The sequence below is a fragment of the Gopherus flavomarginatus genome, chromosome 1 (assembly GCF_025201925.1).
Source record: "Gopherus flavomarginatus isolate rGopFla2 chromosome 1, rGopFla2.mat.asm, whole genome shotgun sequence".
Taxonomy (NCBI): domain Eukaryota; kingdom Metazoa; phylum Chordata; order Testudines; family Testudinidae; genus Gopherus; species Gopherus flavomarginatus.
The window spans coordinates 291,507,556-291,527,489 of NC_066617.1; the positions used below are offsets into that span (position 1 = coordinate 291,507,556).

The window sequence follows — 19,934 nt, forward strand, 5'->3', positions numbered from 1 at the left end:
GTTTATCCTTCTAACTCCAAGCATCCATCTTAACCTTTTCATTTCCACTGTATTTAAGATTTGCTCCTGCCTCTTCATCAGTGCCCAGCGTTTGGATCTATACACAAGTACAAACCTAATTACCATCATGTAGAACTTATTTTTCAATTTGATAGGCATTCTATTAAAGATGACTTTGCTCATTTCTCTCCACTTAGTACATGCCTCTCTGCTTATTAGTTTGTTGTTGAGTTCAGCTGTACTATCAAAACTAGGTACTTGAGTTTCATAACTGATAGTGGCTGCCCTCCAGACTTTCACTGATACAGTTTTGTTGTCTTCCTGCAAAGTATCTACAAACCATATACTCTGTTCTATTTCTGCTGATTTTCAGGCCATTTCTCTCAAGTACACACCTCTATATCTTTAAATCTTCTTCCCCTTCTTTGCTCTCCCCCATGAGCACATCAATCTACAAAAAGCATACACTAGGGTGCCACTCTCTGGATGTTTTCTGTAAGTGCAGCAAGCATCAGTGTAAACAAAAAGAGGTTCAGTGCAGAGCCCTGACGTACTCTATTACTAGAACCTGTTCACTGTCTACATATGGCCTTCAGGTATCCGTTTCCTTCTCATACACTTCTCATAAGATTTTTCAAAGATCAATTGGATTTTCCTCTTTTCTCTATATTTTTCCACAAGCAATCTTAAAGCAAAGATCACATCCATTTTTGACTTGCCTGGCAAGAAAATCCAAACTGACTGTCAGTGACCTTTACTTCTCTTCATAGTCTCTTATCCATAACTCTCTCTCAATTCTTCTGTGTGTAGCTCACCAGCTGAATGTCACATTAGTTACCCAAGTCTTGCTATGTCTGCTTTCCTCTTAATAAATTGGTATGGTGCTCTTCTCCAGGCATCATCTCAGTCTTCATGACAAAATTAAACTGTTGTGTCAATATGTTCACACCTTCCATACTTCTATTGGTATGTCACTAGGGCAGAATTTTTTTTTAATTTTTCATGTTGCTCAGTGCTTCTGCAACTACTTCCTGGATTGATGCCACCAGTTTGATTTTAATCATATGGCATGGTTCTCTTGGATTCTCTTCATTCATAAGCCTTTCAACGCAATTTCTCCACTGTTCTTTAATCTGGTTTTCATTTATAAAGGTATTTCTACATTTATCTTTAATTACTTGGATCTCACCACTTCTTTAGTTCTCTTATCACGGGTCTTTGTTAGTCTATATATTTCTCTCTCACCTGCCTTCGATTCTAGATGGGCATATAAGGGCGTTTTTGGCTTAGTGCAGGGGTCAGCAACCCCTGGCACACGGCTCGCCAGGGTAAGAACCCTGGCGGGCCAGGCCAGTTTGTTTACCTGCTGCATCAGGAGTTTCGGCCGACCGCAGCTCCCACTGGCAGTGGTTCACCGTCCCAGGCCAATAGGGGTGGCAGGAAGCTGCGGCCAGCACATCCCTCAGCCCACACTGCTTCCCGCATTTTCTCTTAACCCTTATAAAGAGATCTCCCACACTTTGGTTTTAAACTCTTTGCTAACACCATTAAAGCTTCCACTACTTGGTTTTCTGTACTGCTTTAGACTGTTTTCTTCTCATGCATGTTATGTATCCCTAGTCAAAATACAGAATGGTGGTTTGAGTTGTAATGTTTTCTTCTGGGATGAACTTAATTTTTGGTGCTCTTCAGTTTAGCATATCGAGAAATAATCTCTCTCATACTATCACTCTTAGGCTATGTCTACCCTATGAGCTTGGGGTACAATTCCCCTGTTCATATTATATGTTTGTGCTAGCACTCAATGATCTACTATGAATATTGATAGTAGTGTAGCTGCATTAGCACTGACAGCAGCACCAGAGGCATGACTGAGCTGTGCTGACTACAAACCCACCCGAAATTAGTGCCAAGTGTATACACACAACTCAATCATGCTTCCACTGCCACTACTTTGCTAGCGTGGCGACAATGCTATTTATACTAGCATTAGCCTGGTAAGAACTAGCACAAGTACATGTATACAAACAGGGGAAATCACACCCCCTAGCTCGTAGTGTAGACATAACCTTGTGGATCAGGAGTCGGCAACCTCTGGCACGCGCCTTGCCAGGGTAAGCACCCTGGCAGGCCGGGCCAGTCTGTTTACCTGACGCATTGGCAGGTTCGGATGATCGCGGCTCCCGCTGGCAGTGGTTCGCCGCTCCAGGCCAATGGGGGCTCTGGGAAGCCGCGGTCAGCACATCCCTCGGCCCACACCGCTTCCCATAGTCCCCACTGGCCTGGGATGGTGAAACACGGCCAGTGGGAGCCATGATCAGCTGAATCTGGCAATGCGTCAGGTAAAATAGATGGGGCCGGCCTGCCAGGGTGCTTACCCTGGCGAGCCGTGTGCCAGAAGTTGCCGACCCCTGTTGTAGACACATTCGCAACTTTTCTGATACAATTTAAGAGGCATTTGCAATACAACAGCAATGGCATTTTATATATTTGCAATGATTTTGATCTAGAGTTCTATTTATTTTCCTCTGTCTTCCGTAGCAACTAGTAACACTTTTAAAAAATGATATACTAGGCTCTTAAGCATTCTCAATAGCTTCCAACGGAAAAAAAGAAAGGCATAGAAGTGATCTTATTATGCTTTAGATTTTAGCAGGAAAGAAAGCATTTTAAATGTAACATTTATCAATCCCTCACTCATTTTAATGGCTCATCTGTGTTTCCTCCATATTCATTCAGCCAATTAAAAAAAAATAAATAAATGCCACGTTACAAAGTTACTGAGCACTAAAATTAGAAAAGGCCTTTTTGCATGCTTGAACTACAAGGGTACACTGTTAACCATATGCAGCTAGGCAAAAATGCACAAATCATTTTACAACACCTACTAAACGATAATTGTGTATCACTGTAACTGTGTTTGTGGAATATCTAAAAATGATACTATGTTATGTTTTTGTGAAAATTTTGCAATAGTTTTCAGCCCAACAGATCGCAATTTCTTAATCAAAAACAGTGGAAGTCAACCAATATTTTTAGATATGCCTTTTCTCCTGGAAATGTCTTCATTTTTAGATGAACAACAAAAATGTAATGAATCATGTTACTGTAAGTTCTAACTGCTCTCTGCTTCTGCAACTACTTCCTGCTCTGAGTATTATTGAATAGTTTTGATTGTAAAGTTTAATACTTCACTAGTTGGAGGCGTATTAGTAGAGCATAGCTCCACAGCGATATCTGCTGTCTGATCAGCATGAACTACTCAGGTTAAAGTTGCCAGTGCCACACCGCATATGAAGAAAAGGAAAATATCATTCTGATACCTTTATTAAGGTGGAAATTAAATGGAGACAATTCTCTTTGACAGCTTTCACAACTTCAGCTAATTACTCTTGCTGGGAGTACTTTAGATTATACTAGAGGAATGGAAAGCTGTATCTCATACTGTAAAGCCAAGATACAACTAAGCAATGATGTATAGGACTAGGATTTGGAGGTTAGTTGTGAGGGACTAAAATGTAATTAAAATATGTTTGCAAAAATCCTGCTACTTACATTACAGCTATGTAACAGTATGTAGTTAAATACACAGAAGATCCCACAGGAAAGCTCTGCACACAACTAATTATAGATCACCAAGAGCCCACATTTGTTTGACACTGACAACAAATGCAGTAAATGTCGTATTCACAGCTTGAGAAAATCAAGCTGAAGACTATGTCTGTTATAGTCAGGATGATACTTTCTAGCAGAATACAGCACTTTCTAGTCACCTAAAACTTTGGTGCCCAATTAGGGTGCTTGACAGTGTCCCCTCAAATTATAATTAAAATGTTTACTCATATTAAGAGTCCTAGAAATTGTATTTATAATAATTGTGCATTTACAATTAGTTTATGTTATGCCTTTATCAATTATTTGTATTAGAGAAGTGAACCAACTGAGACTTGGGCTCAGTTGTGCTAGCCACTGACTGAAAGGGAGTTCCAGCCTCAAAGATATTACAATATTGTTAAAAACAAAGAATGGATGGGGAAACAGAGGTCAAGTGAAATGACTTATGCAGTGTCACACAGCAGTCAGTAATAGAACAAAACAGAGCTCAGACCTCCCAACACCTAGTCCAATGACCTATCTTCTGGATCATTGCCTAGGGATACAGGAGAAGGTAATGTGATGTTTAGCTGCAAATACTCACTTTTCTAACCCAAAATCATCATCATCATCATCATATCATTCTTTAGGCAATGCTTGTTATGCCAAAGTCAACTTCACTTAAATTTTCTTTGAGGTTACAGTAGCAAGGTAACCAAAGCTCCTGATTTACAGTTATTTTAAGAATTCAGTCTTCTACAAAAATTTTCCACATATTACATGTACAGGTTTCCTAGAGCTTATACTCTAAGTGCTGCAGGGTTCTACAGCCTGCTTTTACTTAGATTAATCAAACTCTGTGGACAGCCACCAGCTTATTACTTAATCATATCTATTCCAGTAAAGTTATTTCAGGAGACAGTCTTGAATCTTCTTCTCTGCTTTGGAAAGCTGTGTTTCGAATTTGGTGAAGTAAGGTGGTGACAACAGATTTTAAACAAGGTTTTTAGCTCATTCTCTGACAGTTTCTTCATCTTCCCAAAAAACTGTAATAAAAATACTTTATTAATGAAAACCACTATTTAGAAAGAATTTATGGTTTCCCCATAAGTCTGAATTCAGAATAACTTGAAACATTATGTCAAAAGCATTATGTTAGTAAAAAAAGTTAAAAAAATGGAATACCTCAGTCTGACCTTCATGGGCACTGGATTCATGAGTAACACGAATAGCCTGAAATTAGAACATATGTTTAATTAGGCTTAAAAGAAAAAAATAATTTCTTAAAATAGCAGGTATTAAAAGACTCATTCCATTTTCTTCATTCTACCTTGTAGGTTATGGAAGTTTACATCAAAGTAGAGTAAAGTTGTGTTATATACTATAGTATAGTGTGAGATTTTTTAGAGTTGTAACTACTGGAAGTACTGATTAGACATTAACTAACCTCAAGATCTCAATTTTTTTTAAAAAAAAAGTATTTTAAAAGTGTTTTAAGAAAAGTGTTAAGAGTTTTTTTAAACTGTAATGCTATTTCATGCAAAGTGAAAAATCAAACAACACTTGTTAAAGTTGTCCACGTTAGTGAGATTACTAATTCCCCACTAGTAGCAAGCAACATTTACGATAAAACATTCATGTCTTAATCTAGCAAAGCCCTTCAGCACATGCTTAACTTTAAACACGTGAGCAGCATTATTTACAACAAGGGGACTATTTAAGCACATCAGTGTTTGCTGGATCAGGGCTTAGATGCAAGACTATTCTTGCTAACAATTCTACTATATTAAAAAAAAAAGAAAAAAGATACTAACTTCATAGGTTTCTAAATATTTGGCTCTCTCTTCAGGACTCATATGTAACGAATCCTCCAGGAATTTTTTCAATGTGGAATCTGATTCTTAAAAATAAATAAATAAATAAATAAAATCATTCAATTCCTCTCTCTGTTCTCAGCAACTTAGAAAAATAGATGAAAACTGAAAGTTTACAACATAAGGAACAATTCTGATTTGTATTATTTCTTCTTTACTTTTCTTCTAGGCTAATACTAACATTACATTGTCAAAAAGCTTGTACACAAGGCATACAGTCTATTTACATCCAGACAGGAGATTTAAGCCTGTAATGCAACACATTCTATTCCACTGCATACAATGACAAAACAATTTAAAAGTCACCAGACTCTTATTCTTGTGTGAAATATTAATACAGTATTTGCTACTTTGAATCTGGAGTTGTATTTTATTCATTTAACTATGTACTATATTACTGTCCTTTGTATTACTGAAAATTCTTAATGACTACCAACTAACAAAAGTCTGTGTTGTATTGCTGCTGTATAATTAAGACAAGAAGACTAATGGCAAATTTCTACTTGGGTCTTTTAAAGAATTTTCACATAGAGTCAACACTATGAAGGGAGTACTGCGCCACCTACCCTCCAAAAAATTATACTAAGTATATTAAGAGAAAAGATTTACCGAAGTTCATTTTATCTCTGTTGTTTGCAATAGCATGAATAAGTCCAATTGTTCCACAAGCATTGTTGATGGTTTGCTTCATGAAATATACTGATGATCTGACATTTTGTCCCTGGGCTTTTATTCTCTCTTCCTCTTCTGTTCTGAATGTTTCATACTGGAAAAGAAAATCAACACTGTCTTCTTGCATGTAGAACTATTTCAAATTTCCCATGCAAAAACAAAGCTCCATTAAAATTTAATAGTAGTTGAAAGCAGAACAGAAGTAAGTGAGTGATTGCAGCCTTAATCCACATGACCAGTCTCATTTGTACCTGAGATTATTCACTTGTATAAATCTGCGAGTCAAGTCCTAAATCAGTATTTGTCACCAGCCAAACATCAGTGTCTTTTATCTAATATTCTGAATCACTTAACTTTTTGCGCCATCTAGTGCTATGCTAAGAATGTTCAAAAATGAAGATTGATGAGCTAGGTTCACTTTTAGAGAAACAGTCCCCCTTACCACAGCCTCCTATGTCTCCCTGCAATCCAGCAAAAGGCCTTGGAGAAGGTAATGGAAGTTTTAGATCTATGGCAAGCAAACTAGAGTACAATAAATAAACTATGCTAAAAGGGAAAAAATGAAGCACTGTAGAAGCTCCAATATAGTCCTATTTTTTCTGGAAAAAGTTGAGTCATTTATATGTTTTAGAGTGGTACTGAACTTTTGCAAATGGGCCTTCTGAGGCCATAATAATAATAAATAATAATAAGACGACAACAACAACAATTTTGTTTATTCTGTTCAGTTTACTCCATGACACAGAGTTTGGTTGTGTAATCTGAAAAATTTATACATGTATTCATGTTTTAACAGGTGGTGAGGGAAGCATCCTGGGGTGCACAAGAGGATTCTCGAGTTTGTCAACTACTGTATAAACCAGGTGTCGGCAACCTTTCAGAAGTGCTGTGCCGAGTCTTCATTTATTCACTCTGATTTAAGGTTTCGCATGCCAGCAATACATTTTAACGTTTTTAGAAGGTCTCTTTCTACAAGTCTATAATATATAACTAAACAACTGTTGTATATAAAGTTTTTTAAATGTTTAAGAAGTTTCATTTAAAATTAAATTAAAATGCAGGACCGCCCCCCCCACCCCGGATCAGTGGCCAAGACCTGGGCTGCATGAGTGTCACTGAAAATCAGCTCATCTGCTGCCTTCGGCATGTGTGCCATAGGTTGCCTACCCCGGTGTAGACCTTTGGGATAAAGAAGGTATCCAACAAGGAGTGAAGAAATGGTTTCAGGAAGGAAGTACACTGCTACCTTGATATAACGCCACCCAATATAACACAAATTTGGATATAACACGGTAAAGCAGTGCTCCGGGGGGCGGGGCTGTGCACTCCTGTGGATCAAAGCAAGTTCAATATAACACAGTTTCACCTATAACGCGGTAAGATTTTTTGGCTCCCAAGGACAGCGTTATATTGAGATAGAGGTGTATATCCAGACCATTACTTCTGCTGTTTAGAGTATGATGATGGAGCTCCTAGGTACTAGGTGGACTCTCCTTTGTAGGGAACTACTGGAAGTCTTAGGCCATGGCTACACTAGAGAGTCGCAGCGCTGGTGAGGGGGTTACAGCGCTGCAACTTAGGATGTGGCCACACTTGCAAAGCACGGCCAGCGCTGCAACTCCCTGGTTGCAGCACTGGCTGTACACCCGGTCGAGCCTCGGGTGTAGCGATTCCAGCGCTGGTGATCCAGCGCTGGTCAGCAAGTGTGGACCCCACCAGCGCTTTTATTGACCTCCGGGGTATAAGGAGGTATCCCAGAATTCCTGTCCACAAGAAACCGGAAGAAAGGGAGAGCTCGGAGTTCAGCCAAACTGCTTATTTAAAAAACAAACACAGCTCCTGTTTGCTGAGCGAGCGGAGGCAGGCAGGGGAATTACTTTGGAATGTTCACAGCTGTTTGCTTGAAGAGAGAAACAGCACGCTCACACGGCAGAGGGGGAGGGGGAAGTCCATGTTGAGCAGATGCTTATCTGGGCTGATGGCTATTTAGGAGTACATAATTTGCATTTAGTAAGTGAGACAGGGGTGGGGGAAGGGGGTCAGAACTTTTAAAATGATTGAAGGTAGGCACTGTGTGTCTTCCAGTCCTTAGAACTTGCAAGGCAGGGAGCTGAGAACAGTGTCAACTCCAAAAATCCATTGTCTGTCTGTCTCCTCCACGCTCCCTGTCACATTCCACCCCACCCCCCTCTTTTGAAAAGCACGTTGCAGCCACTTGAATGCTGGGATAGCTGCCCACAATGCACCACTCCCAACAGCGCTGCAAATGCTGCAAATGTGGCCACACTGCAGCGCTGGTAGCTGTCAGTGTGGCCACACTGCAGCGCTGGCCCTACACAGCTGTACGAACACAGCTGTAACTACCAGTGCTGCAGAACTGTAAGTGTAGCCATGGCCTTAGTTCAAGGTCTAGTGGTGTTTGCAGGTCGCTCTACCAAAGCTGGCTGGGAAAGCATATAAGCAGCTTCCTTCCATTCAGAAGGAAAGACACTGTTGAAGGAATTGGAGCTGCTGAGAACCTCTCAGAGAAAATGAAGCAAACTCTGGGTCTCAGTACAAGTTTCCAGATTTCTGCTGAAGAGAAGATACCTTTAGGACCAAAAGTTTGTTTTGCTTTGAAAAAGTACTCTACAACTATGGAATTGGGAGGCTTTTTTTGCTGATGTTCAGCCCAGTATACACATATTATTGTATCATTTCATTTCTTCAGAGTAATCGACTCTGCTGCGAAGTTTACCAATAAAGAAGTATAAAAAAAATACATTGTGCTTTTACAACAACTGGTAAAACAAATAAATCAGAAACAACTGTTTACAAGTAGAACAGAGTAGAAAGGTTATCAGATAGACAATCTGGACTACAAGAATGAAGGTACATCCTGATTTAAGTCTTTCCACCTTTTCAATATGCTGCCCTGATGATTGATTTTTATCAGTCAGCACAGCAAATCTGAAAGCACTAGACAGCTGGTTTTGTCAATTACAGAACATTCCATTCTCTTATCTACTGCTGGAATGTTGTTCGCTCTGGAAATATGATGCTTCCTTCCTTTAACTACTTGGTTAATCACAGAAATAAAGAGGGTTATAATAAATAATATAGTTATAAATCTCTTAGGAAATAGCCATATCCGCTTTATACATGCCTAAAATGCTCTGTTGTGCACTTTTTTACAGCAATGCTGCAGCAAAAAAATCCATTACGTGTCTTTAATCAGAACACTACAAAAATGCATTTATGGGATTAAAAAGTTACTTGTGGGTACAATGAACTAGCAATAATGTTCTTAAGACATATTCAATTTCTGGGCACTATTACTCACTGAACTGGCCAGCAGAAGTTAGGAATATTACACATTACAGCCAGGTTGGCCTTCTCTGCGGTAAGCATTCCAGATTACCAAAGCAAGCTATGCAGCACTAATTGTGAGGCCTCAAGGAGGCGCATTAACAGTTCTAAACAGAGGCTTATTCAGTCTCCCTCTGTCAAAGGACTAGTACTGATGTAAAGGCTCTTGATTGAGAGATGTGGAAATATCAGAAAATAAAGAAAGGATCTGACAAGAAGCAGCAGCAGCACCCATTTGGAAAAGTGAACGGCTCAAAAAGAAATCACACTAATATATACCACAATGTACACTGAAGCAGCCCTGTATTCACACCCTACACACTACTGTAATAATTTTCATACAAAATATGCTTTGTGAGGTATCATTTGAAAACTAAAAACTCACTGGACAATTATATCATGGTGAAATATACATAGCAACATTGTGTGTAGAGTTATGAACATAAGCTGAAATTGATTCACGGTGTTTAACCAGGCAAATCTGGGGAGTGGGTAAACCAGTTTCTTGAAGACAAAGGACAAAACGCACAACTCTAGCCAAGGGTCAAAGCTAACTGGTGATCACTGGTCAAGTAGCCATTCTTTGGCAGTGAAGAGGGGTGGGAACAGATCGATTTTAACAAACAATAAGATCTTTCACCATGAGACCTCATGTCTGCATCCTCACAGCTGGAAGAAACCTTATCTAGGCGTAACCCTCAGAAAAAAGGCATTTCAAGGGTGACTGGATTATAAAATGGAGGGGCAAAGACACCCCAGGTGTTCATTCTCTCTCTCTATCCTCCTTTCTCACCCTTTCGCTGAAAACGACAAAAATCCCCAGACCTTTGGGAAGGGTTCTGACCTGATAAATTTGTTCAGCCCTGTTGCTGGGAATACGTGGCAAGGATTTCTCCTTGAACCAAGACTAGTTTGTTAAGTTTTAGTTACTAGAAAGTGTTCTATTTTTTATTTCTCTCGTAGCCGTTGCTGACTATAATGCCTTATACTTGTACTTACTTAAAATTTCTTTGTAGTTAAATAAAACGTGTCTTATTCTTTTATAAAAGCTAATCTAGTGTTGTATTCAAACTGAATTGTCTGGGGGTATGTCTATACTACGAAATTAAGTCGATTTTATAGAAGTTGATTCTTATAAACCGATTGTATACAGTTGATTGCGTATGCCCACACTAAGGGCATTAAGCCAGTGGAGTGCGTCCTCACTACCGTGGCTAGCATTGACTTATGGTGCAGTGCACTGTGGGTAGCTATTCCACAGTTCCTGCAGTCTCCTCTGCCCTTGGAATTCTGGGTTAAGCTCCCAATGCTTGATGGGGCAAAAACATTGTTGCGGATGGTTTTGGATACATGCCATCAGTCTCCCTCCCTCTCCGTGAAAGCAATGGCAATCGTTTCGCGCTTTTTTTCCTGGGTTACCCATGCAGTTACCACGGCACGCATGGAGCCCGCTCAGCTCACCATCACTGTGCTGTTGTGAGCAAGTCTACTGTGGGGGCTGCTGTGATCCAAGTAGCCAATGCAATCAGTGACATTCTGTTATAAAGGGAAACGTGAGGGCCTTTTTAGATATTAGGTGCATAATATTCCTGTCCTTTGTCACTGGTGAAGAAGTCTTACAGCGCCGACTGGACTGGAATATATGGCTGCAAAACCCCACAGCACTTCTGTGGTTGACACATGTAACAGCTCCAGGGCCCTTGCTCTTTTGCTTTGGCCGACGTACCTTGCCCTACCTGGATCTCCAAGCATTCGACACAGAAGACCTACAGCAGCTAGCATTGCTACATAGCAGCAGCTCCTTGCCTTAGCAGCAGATATTGCAGTAGGACTGCTAACCATCATCATCCACCGCTTCCGCTGCAACTCTGCTATCCTGCTCCCCAGCAACAAGTTTGGGGGATCCGTTCATGAAGCCTGGACAGTAGTAAGGAGCAGTTCAACTATAGGCTGAGCAAGCGCAGAATGGTGGTAGAACGTGCTCTGGACGCTTAAAAATTTGCTGGCACTGCTGGTCAGACCTCTGCACATCCAACATTCCCATTGTTATTGCTGCTTGCTGTGTACTCCATAATATCTGAGAGAGTAAGGGGGCGACGTTTATGGTGGGGTGGGAGATTGAGGCAAATTGTCTGGCATCCGATTTTGAGCAGTCAGACACCAAGACGATTAGAAGAGCACAACAAGGCATGCTGCGTATCAGAGAGGCTTTGAAAACTAGTTTCATGACTGGCCAGGCTTTGGTGTGACAGTTGTGTGTGTTTTGACTTGATGTAAACTGGCCATCTTTGTTGATTTTAACTCCCTGTAAGCCATCCATCCTCCCCACTTTGAAATAAAGTAACTATTGTTTTGAAACCATGTCTTTTTTTTTTTAATTAATAAAGAGAGAGATAACAGGCAAGGTAGGTGGGGGTGAGGGAGGAGGGAAGGACAAGGCCACATTGCTTACTGTAGCCACAGTAAAAATCAAACTGTTTAAATGACAGCCTTCTGTTGCTTGCATCATCCTCTGGAGTGGAGTGGCTGGGTGCCCGGAGCCCCGCCCCCCTCGTTCTTGGGCATCTGAGTGAGAAGGCTATGGAACACGGGGAGGAGGGCAGGCGGTTATACAGTGGATGCAGCAGGGGGCTGTGCTTTTGTTGGCTTTCCTGCAGCTCCAACAGATGCTTCATCATGTCTGTTTGCTCCCCCATTAGCCTCAGCATTGCATCCTGCCTTCGCATTCAATTCTTTCCTGGCCTCTGTCACTGAATGCCTCCATGCATTAAGCTGTGCCCTACCAGTGCGGGAGCACTGCATGAGCTCGGAAAACATGTCATCACAAGTGCAAGTTTTTTGCCTTCTAATCTGCGATGACCTCAGGGACGGAGACGGTAAGGGGAATGTAGAAACATTCTACACTCTATGGTTCTGGGGGGTGGGGGGGATTGCATGGTCACTTGTGCTGCTGAGTTCACCATGCTGACCAGACAGGAAATGAAATTCAAAAGTTCCTGAGGCTTTTCCTGTGTACCTGGCTAGTGCATCCGAGTTCAAAGTACTGTCCAGAACGGTCACAATGGAGCACTCTGGGATAGCTCCCAGAGATGAATACTATCGATTTGCGTCCGCACTACCCCAAATTCAACCCGGCAAATTTGATTTTAGCGCTACTCCCCTCACCGGGGAGGAGTACAGAAGTGGATTTTAAGAGCCCTTTAGGTCTACGGAACGGGGCTGGTTGTGTGGACGCATTCATTTTTAAAATCGACCTAATGCAGCTAAATTCAACCTAACCCCGTAGTGTAGACCAGCCTGGGTAACTCCATTTCAAGTAGCAAACAGTTCATTATTTTAGGTCCGTTGCCCCTGTAAGGGAACATACAAACTGTGCAGGAAAGGACTGGACAGTGCAGAACACATGTTTTGGGGTGAAATTTAGGACTGGGAGTGTGTTGGTGTTATCCTGCAAGTGGTAACCAAGGCTAGCGGAAGACAGTGTGTGACTGGAGTGTGCTGGAAGGCTACAGTTATACACAGTATCAGAGGGGGAGCCGTGTTAGTCTGGATCTGTAAAAGCAGCAAAGAATCCTGTGGCACCTTACAGACTAACAGACGTTTTGGAGCATGAGTTTTCGTGGGTGAATACCCACTTCGTCAGATGCATGTAGTGGAAATTTCCAGGGGCAGGCATATGTATGCAGGCAAGCTACAGATAATGAGGTAGTTCAATCAGGGAGGATGAGGCCCTGTTCTAGCAGTTGAGGTGTGAAAACCAAGGGAGGAGAAACTGGTTTTGTAATTGGCAAGCCATTCACAGTCTTTGTTTAATCCTGAGCTGATGGTGTCAAATTTGCAAATGAACTGAAGCTCAGCAGTTTCTCTTTGAAGTCTGGTCCTGAAGTTTTTTTGCTGCAGGATGGCCACCTGAAGGTCTGCTATAATGTGGCCAGGGAGGTTGAAGTGTTCTCCTACAGGTTTTTGTATATTGCCATTCCTAATATCTGATTTGTGTCCGTTTATCCTTTTCCGTAGCGACTGTCCAGTTTGGCCGATGTACATAGCAGAGGGGCATTGCTGGCATATGATGGCGTATATTACATTGGTGGATGTGCAGGTGAATGAACCAGTGATGGTGTGGCTGATCTGGTTAGGTCCTGTGATGGTGTCGCTGGTGTAGATATGTGGGCAGAGTTGGCATCGAGGTTTGTTGCATGGATTGGTTCCTGAGCTAGAGTTATTATGGTGCAGTGTGCAGTTACTGGTGAGAATATGTTTCAGGTTGGCAGGTTGCCTGTGGGCGAGGACTGGCCTGCCACCCAAGGCCTGTGAAAGTGTGGGATCATTGTCCAGGATGGGTTGTAGATCCCTGATGATGTGTTGGAGGGGTTTTAGCTGGGGACTGTATGAAGAAGCTTGCACAAATACAGACAGATATCATCTTCCTTTCCAAATGCAAACGGATGGACATCATACCAAATGGACTAAAGGTAAAAAATCCACTGCTATCTACATACTACACAGACCACAGTGAGAGATTATGCCACACTCTATCAAAGAAACTGAGGAGCCACCTGATCAGCATCCTATACAGCAAACAGGAAAACATCAAAAAAGAGCTCTCCAACCTGGAGACTCTCATTAATAACCCAACTTCCATACAAACGGACTTCACTAAAATAAGACAGGAGATCTACATTACTCACTTCACTTCTCTACAAAGGAAAAAGGACTGTAAGCTGTCTAAACTCCTACCTGCCTCATGGGGCCACAGCCCTGGTACCCCCAACCCACCCAGCAATATCGTCAATCTATCCAACTACACACTCAGCCCAGAAAAAAAGTCTGCCCTATGTCTTTCTGCCCTGCCACCCCCACCAACATGATACAGTTCTGCGGCGATCTGGAAGCCTACTTTCGCCGTCTCCGACTCAAAGAATACTTTCAGGACAACACTGAACAGTGCACTGATACACAGGTACCCTCCCACCAACAGCACAAGAAGTAGAACTCCACATGGACACTTCCTGAAGGTCGAAATGACAGTCTGGACCTCTACACTGAATGCTTTCGCCGACGTGCACAGGCAGAAATTGTGGAAAAACAACATAGCTTGCCTCATAACCTAGAGTCGTGCAGAACGCAATGCCATTCACAGCCTCAGAAACCACCCAGACATTATCATCTAAGAGGCTGATAAGGAGGTGCTGTTGTCATCATGAACAGGTCTGACTACCAAAAGGAGGATGCCAGACAACTCTCCAACACCAAATTCTACAGGCCACTTTCCTCAGATCCCACTGAGGAATACACTAAGAAACTGCACCATCTACTCAAGACACTCTCTACACTAACACCGGAACAAATCAACCTACCCTTAGAGCCCCGACCAGGGTTATTCCATCTACTACCCAAGATGCACAAACCCGGAAATCCTGGACGCCCCATCATCTCGGGCATTGGCACTCTCACTGAAGGACTGTCTGGATATGTGGACTCTCTACTCAGACCCTATACCACCAGCACTCCCAGCTATCTCCGTGACACCACTGATTTCCTGAGGAAACTACAATGCATTGGTGACCTTCCAGAAAATACCATCCTAGCCACCATGGATGCAGAGGCTCTCTACACTAACATCCCACACTCAGATGGAATACAAGCTGTCAGGAACAGTATCCCTGATGATGCCACAGCACCACTGGCTGCTGAGCTCTGTGCCTTTATACTTACACACAACTATTTCAAATTTGATGACAATATATAGCTCCAGATCAGTGGCAACGCTATGGGCACCTGCATGGCCCCACAATATGCCAATATTTTTATGGCCAACCTGGAACAACGCTTCCTCAGCTCTCGTCCACTCACGCCCCTTCTCCACCTACGCTACACTGATGACATCTTCATCATCTGGACCCATGGGAAGGAGACTCTGGAAAAATTCCACCACGATTTCAACAGCTTCCACCCCACCATCAACCTCAGCCTGCACCAATCTACATGGGAGGTCCACTTCCTAGACACCACGGTGCAAATAAGTGATGGTCACATTACCACCAGCCTATATCGAAAACCTACCGACCACTATGCCTACCTTCATGCCTCCAGCTTCCATCCCATGCACTTCACACGATCCACTGTCTACAGCCAAGCACTAAGGTACAACCGCATCTGCTCTAACCCCTCAGACAGAGACCAACACCTACAAAATCTCCACCAAGCATTCTCAAAACTACAATACCCGCATGAGGAAATAAGGAAACAGATCAACAGAGCCAGACATGTACCCAGAAGCCTCCTACAGCAAGACAAACCCAAGAAAGAAACCAACAGGACTCCACTGGCCATCACATACAGTCCCCAGCTAAAACCTCTCCAACACATCATCAGGGATCTACAACCCATCCTGGACAATGATCCCACACTTTCACAGGCCTTGGGTGGCAGGCCAGTCCTCGCCCACAGGCAACCTGCCAACCTGAAACATATTCTCACCAGTAACTGCACACTGCACCATAATAACTCTAGCTCAGGAACCAATCCATGCAACAAACCTCGATGCCAACTCTGCCCACATATCTACACCAGCGACACCATCACAGGACCTAACCAGATCAGCCACACCATCACTGGTTCATTCACCTGCACATCCACCAATGTAATATATGCCATCATATGCCAGCAATGCCTCTCTGCTATGTACATCGGCCAAACTGGACAGTCGCTACGGAAAAGGATAAACGGACACAAATCAGATATTAGGAATGGCAATATACAAAAACCTGTAGGAGAACACTTCAACCTCCCTGGCCACATTATAGCAGACCTTCAGGTGGCCATCCTGCAGCAAAAAAACTTCAGGACCAGACTTCAAAGAGAAACTGCTGAGCTTCAGTTCATTTGCAAATTTGACACCATCAGCTCAGGATTGAACAAAGACTGTGAATGGCTTGCCAGTTACAAAACCAGTTTCTCCTCCCTTGGTTTTCACACTTCAGCTGCTAGAACAGGGCCTCATCCTCCCTGACTGAACTACCTCATTATCTCTAGCTTGCCTGCATACATATACCTGCCCCTGGAAATTTCCACTACATGCATCTGACGAAGTGGGTATTCACCCACGAAAGCTCATGCTCCAAAACGTCTGTTAGTCTATAAGGTGCCACAGGATTCTTTGCTAGTTATACACAGTGTGCATCAGGCCCACTGAGGCCCCCTGCTGCAGGCCTAGTGGTCCTACCATACCCTGCCCTAGGGTCCTTGAGGCCTGCCCAGATAAGCTGCAGGAAAGCAGCCAGTCAGAGCCCAGCAGGCTCAGGTAAAGGCCCTGCAGGGCCTCAGTAGGTCAGTTTCCAGGTGGGACCTGAATGATATGGAAGGGTGCTTTGCTCTGGCCACAGAAGCTTGAGAGATAACCTGAAGCTGAATTCTGGCTGCATTTTGCTTTCTGAAAGGAGAGACTGAACCTGAGAACACTAATCCTAAGAGGGAAGAGACCCAGTGGGAAGAAGCCCAGGGAAAACAGTAGCAGCTAATTGTTAGAGTTAAAGGGAGCAGTGTGCAACTGCTGCTCGTAGGGTCCCTGGGTTGTTGACTGTGAGACTTAATCAGAGGGCTGAGCCACTGAACCAACCTACAGGACACCAGGAGAAAAAGATAATTGCAGCTCCACAACCAGCCAACAGGAGGCACTCGGAAAAGGTGAGTGTGCCCCATCACACACAGACACTCTAGGTGTGACCTGCATGCTGTTTGTGAGGTGCTCAGGTTGGTAGTTACAACAGCAGAGCATTCTAAAGCACCAAGGTTGCAGGGCAGGTGGTGAGGCAACACCTCACTGGTCTGGACTGGACAGCAGAATGTCATACACATATCTAGGCACTATTTTTCCTGAAAACCTGAACAAATTAAGATTAAATTATAGTAGAGTGAAAAAAGTGACAAACAGAAGCCATAAAAGATCTTTCTAGGACTCATGTCCTTTCACACTTATGGGTACAGTACTCAAACTAGCCACAAGTAGTCCATTGATATGACACCATAACAGCATTTTAGTAATGGATTAACTCTCTTATCTCGGGGAATGGGGTAAGACACTGGACAAAAGTTCAGTTAAGGGAACTTATTTTTATTTTCCCCAACCCAAATAAACACAGGGGAAAAACCCACAGCCCACACCCCTAGCCAGAACCCAAACCCCTTCCCACACCCCTGCCCCAGCCCTGATCCTCCTCCCCCCATCCTCCAAACCCCTCAGTCCCAGCCTAGAGCACCCTCCTACACCCCAAACTCCTCATCCCTAGCTCCACCCCAGAGCCCAAACCTCCACCCCAATTTTGTGAGCATTCATGGCCCTCCATACAATTTCTATTCCCCGATGTGGCCCGCAGGCCAAAAAGTTTGCCCACCCTGCTTTAACTCCTCTTGACAAAAACACAAATCAAAGACAAAGATGACCCCCAATTCTGCCTCAGTAACAAACATGCCCAACCTGTCCAAGAAACGAAAGCTATGTTGGAGCTACAGGCTTCTTCAGACCGTAATTAAAGCTTGGACTGTATTATGATACTACAAAATCAATGTATGTTTTATAAATGGCTGTTTCATATTTTCCACATTTTCCATATTCGTTCTTACCACTTTGTTCATGCCTTAATGTGGTATAAATGTTAAAACAGGAAACAAATATTGCAGTTCCATTAAAAGAAGATCTCAAAATCCTTTAAAATATCATTCACATCTATCGCTTACTGAGAGCAATATCAGGTTTCCTTTGTTTATACATTTATTATTAATATTTCTGCAATTGTACAGTTTTGTTTAATAATCTTGACAAGAACAGAATGTATCACAAACCAGAGGAACTTTAAAGAAAGCTTGTTTTTTTTTATGTCTCATTAACTATTTCACTGACGTAGAGAATTACAGATTTCATATTATGTATGATGGGGCATTTTGACTGATCTGCTGATTTTGAATTACTAAGTATCAATAGTAAATATTTACCTTTTCTGTTACTGGGAAGAGAAGTAGCATTGCACAGACGGGTCTTGGCACCATGCTAAGTAGTTCTGGATCCATACCATACACATCTACAAATTGCCAGTCAGGATGTATACCTAACTGTTTGAGAAACTAGTAAGGAAAAGAAAAATGCACAGTATTAAACAGATTTGTTAATAAATAATTAATCTATTAGAAGCATGTTTGATCACCTGTGAAGTTAAATACACTTTAATAGACTTTGTGCAGATCAAGATATTCGAGAGATAAACAGGAGGATGAAGTGAGGTTAAACTGTAATGACTGACAAACTGAAAAAGTGCAGTGCTTTGCTAATCAAGATATACCAAGGAGCCATTGTTACGGCATAAACAGTTTTCACTATATTTAAACAGCTATATGGAGGGGAAAAAGTAGATGTTCAAGCCAACAATTTTTCAAGTTGTATTTTAGTCACTGAGACAAGGACGATCCCAGAGTAGCACATGGATCTGTAATACATGAAAGTTTAGTGCATGGATTTAAGAACTCCCCCACAACTCTCCAATATATTTTTCAAAGTATACCGTATTCAGTGCTAATAGGCACGTAACTCATTTACAGTCACTTGACTTGAGCAATCTGACTCCTAAGAGGACCTTCTTCACTAAAGAGATTAATGTTTGAGTATTTTACGGAGTACACTCTAAAGGTGTTATTTTGCAAGAAGGATGATACATAATAAAAATAACCCTATGACACCCAGCATAAAGTACCCATTTTACTTAGGCCTTGGCTACACTGGCGCTTTACAGCGCTGCAACTTTCTCGCTCAGGGGTGTGAAAAAGCCACCCCCCTGAGCGCTGCAAGATACAGCGCTGTAAAGCGCCAGTATAAACAGTGCCGCAGCGCTGGGAGCACGGCTCCCAGCGCTGCAAGCTAAACCCCATCAGGATGTGGAGTACGTGCCGCGCTGGGAGAGCTCTCTCCCAGTGCTGGCGCTGCGACCACACTCGCACTTCAAAGCACTGCCGTGGCAGCGCTTTGAAGTTTCAAGTGTAGCCATACCCTTAGACAGAGCGTAATGAAAGCCAGGCCATAACAATGCAGTTTATATAGTTTTCAGTTTGTTTCTTCAGAGCTATTCACTAGTTTCTAGATCAGTGGTACTCAACCTTTCCCATACCATGACCACACATTACAACAGAAAAAAAGCTTTTGGATCATGAACCATCGCTTCTCTAGCCATTAAAAAAATAAGGAAGCTGAACCTGCCTCTAACAGGGGTTCTGATCCTTTCAGTTGAGAATCCCAGATCATTCCCCTTCACTAACAAGTGACTGTTCCACTACAGCTGTGCTGCTGTAAGTTCTCCTGTGTAGCTGTTCTTTGCCGGCAGGACAGAGCTCTTCTGCTGGCCTAATTAAACCACCCCAATGAGCAGCGCTAGTTATGTCGCAAAGAGAGCCTCTCCTTCC

The 19,934-nt window shown here is 42.5% G+C and overlaps 1 protein-coding gene across 4 annotated transcripts in view; it reads right to left on the minus strand.

Moving 5' to 3' along the window:
* The window catches only part of UCHL3 (ubiquitin C-terminal hydrolase L3), a 71,219-nt gene that overhangs the window by 33,991 nt on the left and 17,294 nt on the right, over window positions 1-19,934 (minus strand). For all 4 annotated transcript variants that reach the window (XR_007774152.1, XM_050951787.1, XM_050951805.1 and 1 more), the window contains 4 exons: window positions 18,480-18,608; window positions 6,078-6,234; window positions 5,409-5,494; window positions 4,780-4,827 (listed from right to left, as the gene is read on the minus strand). Coding sequence is in view for 3 of the 4 variants with exons in the window: in XM_050951787.1 (XP_050807744.1) it covers window positions 4,780-4,827; window positions 5,409-5,494; window positions 6,078-6,234; window positions 18,480-18,554 (366 nt within the window). In the remaining variant the exon portion in view is untranslated. The remainder of the gene's footprint in view (window positions 1-4,779; window positions 4,828-5,408; window positions 5,495-6,077; window positions 6,235-18,479; window positions 18,609-19,934) is intronic.